The sequence below is a fragment of the Enoplosus armatus genome, chromosome 14 (genome assembly GCF_043641665.1).
Source record: "Enoplosus armatus isolate fEnoArm2 chromosome 14, fEnoArm2.hap1, whole genome shotgun sequence".
In the NCBI taxonomy this organism is placed as follows: domain Eukaryota; kingdom Metazoa; phylum Chordata; class Actinopteri; order Centrarchiformes; family Enoplosidae; genus Enoplosus; species Enoplosus armatus.
In genome coordinates this window covers 12,037,501-12,050,031 of record NC_092193.1, presented here as the reverse complement: position 1 = coordinate 12,050,031, position 12,531 = coordinate 12,037,501, and the positions used below count along the sequence as shown (strand labels likewise).

Below are 12,531 nucleotides of genomic sequence, written 5' to 3'. Positions count from 1 at the left end.
GCGAGTGAGTTTACTGCTCTGGAGAAAAAACTGAGGAAAATCTTTTGACCTTTTCGTCAGAATGTTGCTTCGCTCAGGGGGCTGCAGTCTCATACCAGAGACTGTCACCATCTCACTATATTATACTCCTCTTCTACCTCTGGAGACAGCACCTCCAACAACTATCCCCCACTGTAGGTAGAGCAATTTAGAACAAGGTACAAACAAGAAAGCGGCCCCCGGTATTGCACTATTGATCTGAGAGCATCAGTTCACATCTGCCTGCTTTGTTTTTTCAGCACGACTCCCTCCATCCCCTAAACTCAAAATGAGATCTGCAACTGACAGCTGAACTGCAGGTGGAGCCGACAACAGGGGGACACAAGCGATTTAGTGTGGATGTGAGAAAGTGTGGGTGAGCCCTTTAACTGTCGTCTGCCACACATTCACTCAGGAAACAACCGGTAGACACAAGTTGTCAAGCTGGTTGACAGCCCAGTGTTACTGTACACAACAGTAGGTCGACAGATTCTTCAGCAGGCTTCACGTTGTGACTGAGTGCTGAGATCTGAGTGTCTAAATACCATGTCAGACATTTTAAGTGTTTATTGACTTGAAAAATCTGAGAAATTCTCTTGTCTGGCAAGAAGCTGCAGAGAGAGGGGGGAAAACAAATTTCCAACATGAGGCAAATGGTGTCTCTGATGCTGTGCCAATCTGACAAATGGCTGGAGCTATTACCGCATAATCATCTCCATTAAACAGGCCTGAATGGCATTACACATTAAAAGGCCCATTACCTAGTGAGAAGATGACCCCGCCCGCCTCTGTGTAAAACCGGTACACAATCACCAGCCCGAGAAACCATGTCATCTGTAAAACCTTGCCCCTCTGAAACAAGGTTATCAAATTAAAATAGCTGCCTGTGCAGCAGGAAAAAAAGCAGAAGAGGAGAAAGAAAGAGGTTTCATCTGAGTTGTTGTTGCAATACTGAATTTAAAGCCTGACCTGTGTGTAGAATATGTATAAACTGAGGCAGTAAACACCTAAACAGGTGTGTGCGTGTGTGTGTGTGTGTGAATACTCTGTATAGGTTGTTGGCCTTTGTTAGTTTATTAGCAGGTCATTTAAAAATCTTAACAAATTTCAGTGGAATTTGGTTTAATATTAGGTCACGGCCCATTAGGAACAATGAGTCATATTTAATGAGGATCCAGTAGTTTGAGATTGTGAAAAAGGGCATTTTCAACATTTCTCAGCCATTTCTCATGAATTTCATATGCAACATCTGCAACATCTGCAACATCTGTATCCAGTGATTTTCACACACTATGTGCATTGTGGTGCACATCCAGATCCAGACACATTTTCCAGTGTTAAAATAATCAATCGAGAGGACTGTAGTACAGAACATGTATACAGAGGCAGAGAACAGCTGAACAGGCTGTGAGTGTGTGCCTGTTGTTGCTCCGCCAAGGAAATCATGTTTTATATCCAGTTTGTTTGTTAGCAGACTATTTCAAAAACTTGACAGATTTCAATGAAATTTGGTGGAACGTTAGGCCATGGTCCAAGAAACACTGAATCCTATTTGGTGAGGATCCAGGAGGTCTTTTTTTAAAATGATTTCTTAGTGTGGTTTAAACTTTTAAAACTTTTAGCAATTTTCTCATGCAACTATTTTCTAATATGCAACATTTGTCAAATTGTATCCCATGATTGTCTAGCACTATTTGCACTTTGTTGCAGATCCAGACGCAAATGACAAACCTCTTGGAATGTGGTTTCTGAGGTGTGTAAAAGGTTTTGCTGTTCCCAATTTAAAGTCAAAGCTATGTGTAGAATATGTGTATACTGAGGCAGTGAACAGCCTGGACAGGTGTGTGTAAATGCAAGTGTGTGTGTGTGTGTGTGTGTGTGTGTGTGTGTGAGTGAATACAGTTCATGCACCTGGCACATTGTATCCAGTGCCTGCACTAAGCGCTTCGTGTGTTTTGATGCACATCCAGACACAGATTTCTATTAAAAAAACAGGTTGAGAGGATTGTGCAGCCTTGGCAGAGGAATGTGGTCTCTGAGTTTCATATGAGGTGTAAAATGTTTTGTAGTTTAAATTTGAAGTTACGTGCAGAACACATGTACAGGTAATGTACTAAAAAACTAAACTAATATTTGGTGATGATCCAGATTTTTTTGATTGCAAAATAGGGCATTTTCGAGCATTTCAGCTATTTTCCCATGAATCTAAAATGCAAACTTTTGCACACTGTATCCCACGATTGTCTATAATTTGTCTATATTCTGCCACCCTTATTGCCAGACAAGGATTTGGATGATTTGGGGTGATTTTTCAAAACCCTAGCTTATGTTCAATGACAATATGTTTTACAGCCAATGTTAACATTATTTTCTTGCTTTCCCCGATATCTACACATACCAACTACAGTATAGTTAAGGTAAGGGAAAGGATGTTGTTGTGGCACATATTCTATGGTTAAGGTATAGTTAGGGTTTACACAACAAAAACACTTTGTTAAGGTTAGGGAAAGATGATGGTTACGGCCAATAAAAACTTCCTGCACTGAGACTGAACGTGCACATTTGACGTAAATCGCGTGGTGCAAAATTGTCCAGTATGAACAGCATTTTTTACTAATAAATAATGGATTGGAAGAAGGCACTCTCTAAATGATAGCATATGTTTATGTGAATGTGTGTGTGTGTGTGTACTGCACATACGAGGGGTCAGCAGGATGACGGAGGTGACAATCAGGGAACAGATGATGAGGATGACCAGCAGGGCGATGGCTATTCCTTTCCAGTTCCTCTGCGGCGGAGCACTGCCCACCAGGTCCTGAAAAACAATATTACACATTACATTAGTTTGAAGCGCACACACACACACACACACACACACACACACACAAAAACAGGCAAAAAATATCACCCTTTAAGCATTTAGATAACAGATCAAATGAATCGCCTCCACAGGACTGTAATACAGAAGAACGCCGACCTTCAGATGGTGAGTTTTATTTCAAAATGGATCCACAGTGTTTTGATCGTATCATACATAAGACAGATGCATGTTGTACTGTCACAGCTGGAGCTGGAGATTGGCCAGAGGACAGCTCATTCTCTGTCAGACAGATGCTGACAACTCAGCCACTTGTGAGCAGTAACGCTACATCCTCCAGCTGCTCCCCGCTGCTCGCATACGAAGAGTCCCTGCAGCTTTGCCTGATAGCTGGAGTGCAGCTACGGCTTCAACGCGGACACAACAGGCAGGATAATGAGCTGCTCTCCTCACACAGCCCAGCAGATGGTGTATGGCTAATCAGTGCGATTGGAAACACATATACTGCACAAATCCACAGGACGCACAAAACATTTTAACTGCAGGACTGCGGGAGGCAGCAATCAGGTGGCCTCTGAAGACAACCCGATATTCCAGCACACAGATATTAAACTTTTTTGAAGCCCTTTTTTGGGGAGTTTTACTGTCTAATTTAACTGGTGGGCCTTGCACAAACACACACTGTCATCCACATCTTGACATACGGCGTCCATTACAAAGCAACAAGCCACACGTGTCATATATTGTTATTTTCAGGACACATTAGGCTACGCTGAAACACCATCATTGAATGAAATCTCCATCCAGAGGGTTGAAGGGTTAGGGTCAGAAGTCAGGGTTTCTGCCAGGTGTCAGTCCTGTCTAATAATTAATGGTCTCCGACAGACAGACACACACATGTGCACATTAATCTCTCTGGTCACAGTCGGGGAGGAAAGTGAGCCGCTCCAGCCACCCGTATCAGTCCAACTGATGATATCCTTGTTACCAATTAGACCTGGTCTGCCTACAGTGTGTGTGTGTGAGTGGTTATACAGTATGCAGCAGCTCAGTGAGCCATCCACAAGTTAATGAGGGGTGTGCATACACGTGAGAGTGAAACAGACGGCTCAACTCTTGGGAAGAGATGATGCTTTTTTTTTAATGTTTTTAAAGACTTTCAGTTGCTGCATTGCAAGTTACTCTCCATTTAAATCTTTTAAAGTGTACCTGTGTGTGCATTTCCACTGCCTGTGCACCTCCTGTCTCTGCACAGTTTGTCTCACAGCAAAGCAAATCAATACTGAAGGCAGTGAGTACACATAGAAAAACAGCAGGCACATCAATAAGCTGATTTATTGCTGCAGAGGTAAGGGTTTTCGCGATAAGGTGTATGGACTGGATTCATAAGATATTAATGTCCCCATGTTATCATACTCTAATAGGAAAGACATGCTGTGGAAGTTGCCTTTGATATCAACAATCACTTCAGATCTCTGACCGAGCAAGAAATAAAACAATGAGATGCTTTGACAGGCATGCAGATAACGGTCTTGTTTCTGCATCCTCTTTGCTTGTTTTTCCGTACATCTGCACAGAAAATGGCAAACCGTTTAGCGCAGGCAGGTGATCTAAATGCCGCCCAGTCCAGTATCCAGTTCAGTGTAGCCCGTACCTGACGGAGAGGCACAGATCTATAAATGTGACAGCTGGATCTACGCCACATAACAGAGGAAGTGTCTCTCAGCAGAATATTTCCAGACACTTTGATGCCAGCCTGGGAGGCATGTGAGTAAATATTTAGTTCCAGTTATCTTTTTTCCCCCACCCGTGACAAATTCAGCACGCTCATTGTACTGGAGCACAAGAGGCACAAGGTAAAATTATTTCAGACAGCCTACTTTTCGAATCTTAAATACATCTCCCACAGGCCCTGTGGGCTAATTCAGGCCGAGGAAATGTAGGATGCAGACGTCTTGACGAGCAGCGGCAGCTTCCCTCCAGTGCTTGGCATTTCTGTAAACAGACACCCAATTATTCAATCAGTGGTCAGAGAGCTTTTCCACAATTCAAATCAATAGACGATCAAATACTGTTGGACGTTTGCCTTTTTCACTGTGAAATCCTCAATAAAACAGCATCCAGTTGAAATGGATACGACCATTAACCTTCACTGTCAATATTCCTAGATACATAACACCGACTTGAGGAAGTTGTGATCGATGTTTATTGTACTTTCCGTGACAAGCTAAGCGGTGGTCAACAGAGCCGTCAGGACGGCCGTCGCTGCTATTTAAGCCACCCACTCAATTACCCAAAGCCAGAGTACAACATTATAAACCAAGCATCAGGAGTTTGAGTGTTGGGCCTTGAAGCCATGATATGCAAGATTTTTTTTAATGAAAAATAGCACACTGAATTTGAGTTTTGGTGTCTGGTGTGACACGTTTCCACCCAAGAGAACACAGTTCTACATGTAGGTGGGAATGTGTCCTGTAGGTAACACTGCTTAATCTCCAAGAGACTAGTTTCCATGTTCTACATCCAAAACAGCTGCAGATTACATTCTTCATCGACCCTTTCACCGCTGAATCAGACTGTTTGAAACGCCCATTAGGGGCATATAGAGATGGTTGAACTGAACACATGAAATTCAACCAGAAGATCCACTTATTCTGAATGCAAGAAGTATGATGTAAGAAGTACTCTTCTAGATCTTTTACTTAAGTAAAAGTACCAACACAACAGTGTGGAAATACTCTGATACAAGTAAAAGTCCTGCATTCAAAATTGTAAATTAAAATGTAGTTAAAGTACAAAAAGTGAAAGTACTCATTAAGCAGAATAACTGTGTGCGTCTGTGCGTGTATTTTATCGTCTTTATCAAGTTCAATCCTGAAAGACCATCATAAAGCACCCTTTCAGGCTGGTTTTGATCATCTTCATGTAGACCATAAGCTTCATGTGAGTTTGAAAATGAAGCTGCTGTGTCAATACCACATCAATATCAGTACATACCAGGAAGCTCCACTGGTTCAACCTTCTTATACAACTAGCAAAGTACCCTGATTTAGGTAGATGCTTCTTTTTATTACTTAATCTATTTATTGTTTTTTCTTGTCAAAGACAACAAACCTGCTCTCATGCTGAAGCCATGTATTTAAAACTCTAACATAGCATATATTTTAAAACAGCGTTGCTCTCTCATACAATCCACTGTTAAGTGTCTTGCCTCTGATTGCTTTATCCCTGCAAACTGCTTTATCCCTGTGTGAAATGTGGAGCGTTTCATCCACCTACTCAACCACAAATGAAGCTCCAAACTCAGACTGAATTCGCTCACATAAAATATATGAAAATCATCAACACCTCCATTGTTTCCAGTAAATTAAAACCCTAAAGAGACATAGAGGATCTAACTTTTGATTTCCCCGATGCTCAACGTGTTTAAGAGTATAACAAACTGTGCATCTGTAAACTTGAGCGTTTCCCCATGTGCTTTACTTTTCTGTAGAGCTCTTAACGAGGCGGAAGTGCGTCTGTGCGCGAAAGGAGATCTTGACCTTTGCCAGCCATTTCAGACATGGTGGGATATTACTGGCTGTCTGCATTAAGCCATCTCCTCCTGTTAGTCTGTGTGAAGAGCAGGCATGCATGCCTTACAGCTGATAACAATAAAAGCTGCATCAATAAATGAGAACCGGAGCCATTTTCACCCTCCTCTCTGCAGACACCATATCTAAACAAACCCTGCGCATTTCGCCACTGACGACTCTAAAGGGCAGAAAATCCCATGAGGGGAGCAACACATTTTTCTCAATCCATATTTTACTATTTTCATTCTATTTTGAGACAAAGGGGTTATAAGAACGAAGCATCTTTTAAGGTCAAGCTTCCTTTACCCCCCCCCCACTCTCTCTCTCTCTCTCTCTGTCTCTAATCCTCTCTCCCTCCCACTTTCCCTTTGTCTAACCGTCTCTTTGTCTCTCTGCTTGCTGCTGAAGTGTGAAATGGATCTTTCCTGATCTCTGAGCACCTGGTTTCCAAGGGAACCGAGATAGTCATTTGAGCCAGATTTACAGTGAAGATGGTGCTGGCTGCTCTACAGTACAGTGGGGACTAATATTACTGCTGAGTGTCATGTGGGGAAATGTGCCCGCGGGGCTCACGAAATTAACTCAGGACACTCAAATATGACACGAGGGAATATAGACATTTGAAACGGAAGCAAACTTCAGCTGTCTGAAGACACCGGACACTTGACACACGATATATCACTCCACTGTAATGTAGTCGCTGCCTGAGAACAGTCAAACTACAGAGTGAAGCGGTAGTCCTTGGACATGGGGGTAAACTTTTCCTCTGAAACAGCATCAATAAATCATGGGCATTCATGAGTGGGATTAAGAATTCATGCCAGCTGGCTTTTGGTTCGTGGATAGTAGGGCATCATCCTGTCTCTGTCTGTCCAGCCTGTCTTTGTCCACATCGGAAAATGTGGAGTGTACAGGTCACACTCAACTGAGGCGAGACAAAGAAAACTAAATGTTGTTTAGATGAGATATTGTAACCTGCGGACATATTTGTTGACGAGAGATCACCTCTGATAAGCAGAGGGAAGCACAACATTGTGAATTAAGGACATGAATCGAGCCACCTCTACAGACTCTGTGGAGTGTACTGTAAAGCAAATCACATAGATCGACAGGGGAAAAGTACTGTGAGATGGTAAATGGGACATAATATTGTGGCATGAACGCTGTGTAACAGTCGTTTGCTGTAGCAGAGTCATTGAAGACAATGGAAAAAGTGTAGAAGAAGAGCAGAGATAGAGTTTAGTTGCTGTTGCTCACGTAATGTGTAAATAAATTGAGAATAACGTTACATAAAGTTACGTTACAGCCCGTCTTTGACTCCAGTGATGTCCTGTACAGAAGAGGAATGAAAGAGCTATGGAACATTATCATTACCTGTAAGTAATACCGCAAAAAAAGTCTTTCTGTATCATCGATAGCTAACAAGTAGCGAAGCATGTATAAAATCTTTCTGCAGAGCTCCGTCTGGTTGTGAGCAACTCTGCAATATAGAAAGACAATCACACAACAACAATCCTAATCCAAATTTAGCAAATTCTTGGTGTTAGCAGATGGACTCCAGCTCCAGCGCCATTTTAATTAATTGTATGGAAATCTAAAGTTTGAATTCTTTAAAGCAGCGTTAATTGATTATTTGGCCACAGAACAAGCTGAAAACTCAACCCTGACATATTATGACTTAATACCGTTGATATGATGAACATGTTAGCAAACAATTACACACTCAGCTCTCCTTCTAGCTCTGTTTTTGGTCTCCATCAACTCTTTAACAGAAGGTTTATCAGACTGTTTTTCACTGGAAACAGCTATGCGCCACTGCTGGAAAAATAAGGTTAATGAGAGCAGTGAGTGTGAACTACAACAGTGAAGTCAGAGCCAATGAGCTGAAAGACGCTCAAACGAGAGCTGAAGAAATCTGGAGGATCGGATAATAATTCTCTGTGGGTTCCTCACTCCTTTCACACTACACATTTGACCCATAGTGAATATAACATTACTGATTAGTGCAGCGTTAAACATATACTTCCTTTAAACGTTGTACTTTTTTGAATGAATAGTAGTAGTTTTTATTTATTTATATTTAGGCAGTAGTAGTTTCAGTAGTAGTGGTGGTGCTGGTATTGGTGGTGGTGCTGGTAGCAGTCGTGGTTGCAGTAGTATTACTAGTGGCACCATTGATATATTGGTGAGGTAAGTGAGAAGAAGACAAGTGCATTGTGTTGTTCTTTCACAACAAGTCAAAATAATATTAAATGATTTAGACCTGCCTTTCATGCCATTATCTGATTTCACCTGGGAATAAATTATTCAATATGGGATGAGATGCTTTTTCTCTTCCATGGCTCCGACACTTAAATTCTTCCAGTCAGCTACGGTATTCTGTATGTTGACAATGTTTCAATTAAATTACACCCAGTCAGCATGTCTCATTTAAAAATAGTGTAAGTGCCGCACTCGCCTTATTGTTGGACGGATACATTACCAGACTGGAGTGGGAGGCGCTCCAAGGGATCTACCCCTATGTCTGCAAAGAGTGTGCGTGTGTGAGTCAATTTCTCGCATGTAGCTGGACGTCTTTTAGTATGACTTACATTAACATATACAACAACGTCCAGGTCAACATATATACAACAGCAAACAGCAGTGCCAAAGCCAAGAGTAGGTTAAGATTCATGTAATAAGACTCAGAGTCTACCGACGTGCTATCAGCTCTGTGAGGCTGCACCGCGGAGCAGCTGTGCTTTAATGCTAACGTCAGCATGCTAACATGCTCACAATGACAATGTTAACACGCTGATATTAGGCAGGTATAATGTTTACCATGTTGGCCATTTTAGCTGAGTGTGTTGTCATGCTAACATTTGCTAATTAGCACTAAACACAAAGTACAGCTGAGGCTGGTGGGAGTGTCTCTAGTTTTGCGGGTATTTGGTCATAAAACAAAGTACAGGACAAGTTAAAAATGTGGCCCTGACAATGGGGCTGGATGAAAAAGTCAGGTGATCAACAAAACATACAGAAACACACACATACTGTGTATACAAGAACTTACATAATCAGGATCGAGCTAATAGCACAGTAAAAGCTGCTGAAAAGATAGAGCCTCCCACATCGCAGCGAAAAGATCTGCTTGACATTAAAATATTCACTTTTTCAGAATAGATAGAAATAATTGAGCAATTATAGCAGAGACAACAAAAACAACTAGTTTCATGATCACATAGCACTATGCAAAATAATTACATATTAACACTACTCTGTTGTTTTCAACATGAGAACAAAATGTTTTTCAAAGCCTGTTGCTCATTTGTGCAGAAGTACTGTCCTCCAACATCTTCCAACATGCAGCAGCAGGTGGGGTTGATGGATGAAGAGTTTCTCTAACAAGAGAAGCTTGAAATCTCACTTTCTAAGTCATCATTGAGTCACTGGCATCAACAATAACACCAGGAGACTGAGTGGCGTAAAAATCAAACATGCTTACACTGTTCTAACAAAGCAAATTACAGTTTTCTTGAATATTGTCTTTGTTTCACATTTGCAGCCTGAACTGATTTGGCAACTCCACATTTTCATCTGTAATGTTATCCCAACAAAGGAAACCATGGCAAAGTGGCTTAGTATATTTGCTGAAAAGTAACTATGGAGAGGCTTAGTGTGTTTCCATAATTGAAAGTGTGTCGATTTCCTGGGTGACTCTTCCTGAAGTTAATTGTTCGAATCCACAAAACAGATAGGAATCTTTGTAGAATAAATATATATATATTCCCACGTATGCTTCTGAGATTAAAAGTGAGGATCTGCGGGAATAGATCCATAACACAATCCATCAATAACATGTCGTACTGAGTATGTGAAAATGGGAGGGAGATGAGAAAGGTAAAAATGAGGCAGTGTTAACTCCAGGCAAGAATGAGCAAAAGAAGTGTTTTCTCAGAGGATATGCATAAAACTGGCACAGTATCTTTTAATCATCAGAAGAACTGTACCGCAAAACAACATGACTGAAGTGGAATCACTCAAGAATGGATCGGTTGGAAGCAACCCTCACTGTTTTTTTTCCTTCTTTCTGTTTTTTTTTTTTTTTTTATTAAAAATTAAATTCATTTTGAGTTAAAGGAAAGATAAGAGGTCCTATTACCCTTCCAGAATAATTATGTACTGACCAAATGGATCTAGTATGATGATGAAAAATAAAACAGCAGAATTTTTGGTCTTTTGGGTATTTTTTATACCGCATGAGTCACCTTTGATCCCCTCGCTCTGGATGGGTACTTCTGTTTTAAATGACAGTGCGACTACCTTGCTGCTGGAAATGGGATACAGTAAAAGTGGCTGCTACCTTGAACAAGACAATGACCTGAAGTTTAAAAGCGGCGAGTACAGTAATGGAGAAGATACCATCATAAACAGCAAACTGAGTATAAGCTGAGTAACAAAAACATTGTGGGGTGGCAGCTTCTGTTTGCCTTTAAAGCCTCACGATCAGCAACAATGTGAGGGCTGTTTGCAGCGGAGCTCCGCCAAAGAGATAAAGATCAGATAAAGAATATGGAGGTGTATTTCATGAGCCTGCAATGGCTGTCCTAATGAAGACAGCAGCATTTTTAAATGGAGAAGAAGATAAGATAGCTTGAATTTATCCACTTGTATTTTCAGATTCACGCTGGATAAAGAAGTGCAACACATTGCCCAACAATAAAACCTCCTCTGTCAGCAGCAGTGATGTTGCAGTCCAGAGGGCTAGAGTTCAAATCTCAGATGTGCTCCTTAGCTGCATGGAACTTCCTGTGCTATGAAGTCTTCTTCGTCTCTCTGCCTCAGTCTCTGCATCATTAAAGAGTAGACGCACAGGCTGGCATTCGCATTTGAAACTGATATTACCAACAAGCAAGATCATCGTTGGAGCTACGGCGTCAGTAGTGATGGAGGAGTATATTTTCCGAGCTCCCCATCCAACAGAAAATGGTTGTACGATCACGTATGAAAAACACTTGGAGCAAATAAAGATGCATTCTTCCTTTTCATTGACAGAGGTGAAATAATGGCTGCATGTGCATACTAATAACTGTGTGCAGAAGAGCATATGTGCATTTCACCCTCTGTGAGCTTCCCCTTCTTCAAGTCTGACATCTGATTTCCTCTCAACCTTCAAAAGAGCTTGTGATCCCCCACTTTTTTTTTTCCTGATCTGAACACGGTGAAGGATCTGCTGTACTGCTGTCAACTCCGCACTCTCGCTTTCATAAATGTATGAATAGGACGCAAAAAAATGAACACTTTACAGTTAAAATATTCATAGGTGCTGACTGCATTCCAAACACAAAATATTTGGGGAGATGCACAAGGAGACAAGGAACAGTAAAACGCAGGTGAGGTTCTTAAAGCTGCAAAACCTTTCCCACCTAATTCTATCCTACAACAATTATGTATAGTGGCGAGCCTTCACCTCAACGAATGACATAGACCTTTTTTTCTCGCACTGTAAGAGCCAAATACTCAACAATCAACAACTGTTACGCAACTAGATTTATTGCCAAGGTGTTCTCACACACACGAGCAAACCAGAATTTATTTCTGTGAAGCACCTTTCAACCTAAATTATGATATCACTGCCAGAAGCTCAGTTATGTAAACCCAGAAGTGGAATCGTGTGTCTACCCGCCGTTACATCACTTCACAGTGTTCCCTGTGGCCTCATCCAGAGCACAATTTAAACTCAATGAGTTGACAGAACAATACAGAAGCTATTAACACCCACTCTCCTCTCTCTTCTGCCTCTCTTTCTTCTTTTGGCTGTGCAAACTTTTATCTTTGTTTCGGAACCAAAATATTTATATAAATCATGTCCCTGAAACCAAACCAAAAACCATGAAGCTGTTTCCACCAAGTCAATTTGTTCATGAAAACAGGACACCACACAGGCTTGTTATGGTATAGATGCTTCACCTGTGGGCTGAGGTTACAACAACAGGAGTTCATTAAATATTTAGGCAGAAGTTTAGAAGTTGTGTCTTGTTGGTGCATACATTCAGACTGCAGCACTGAAGCATTTCTAGACAGGGAATTAAAAAAAGCAAATCAGAAACAGTGATAAAAATGCTCAAATGGAAATCAAGC

At 41.2% G+C, this 12,531-nt stretch overlaps 1 protein-coding gene across 1 annotated transcript in view; it reads right to left on the bottom strand.

Moving 5' to 3' along the window:
* dpp6b (dipeptidyl-peptidase 6b) overlaps positions 1–12,531 on the bottom strand; it is a 58,249-nt gene that overhangs the window by 20,255 nt on the left and 25,463 nt on the right. Inside the window, exon 2 of the mRNA XM_070918404.1 lies at positions 2,719–2,833. Coding sequence (XP_070774505.1) covers positions 2,719–2,833 — 115 coding nt within the window. The remainder of the gene's footprint in view (positions 1–2,718; positions 2,834–12,531) is intronic.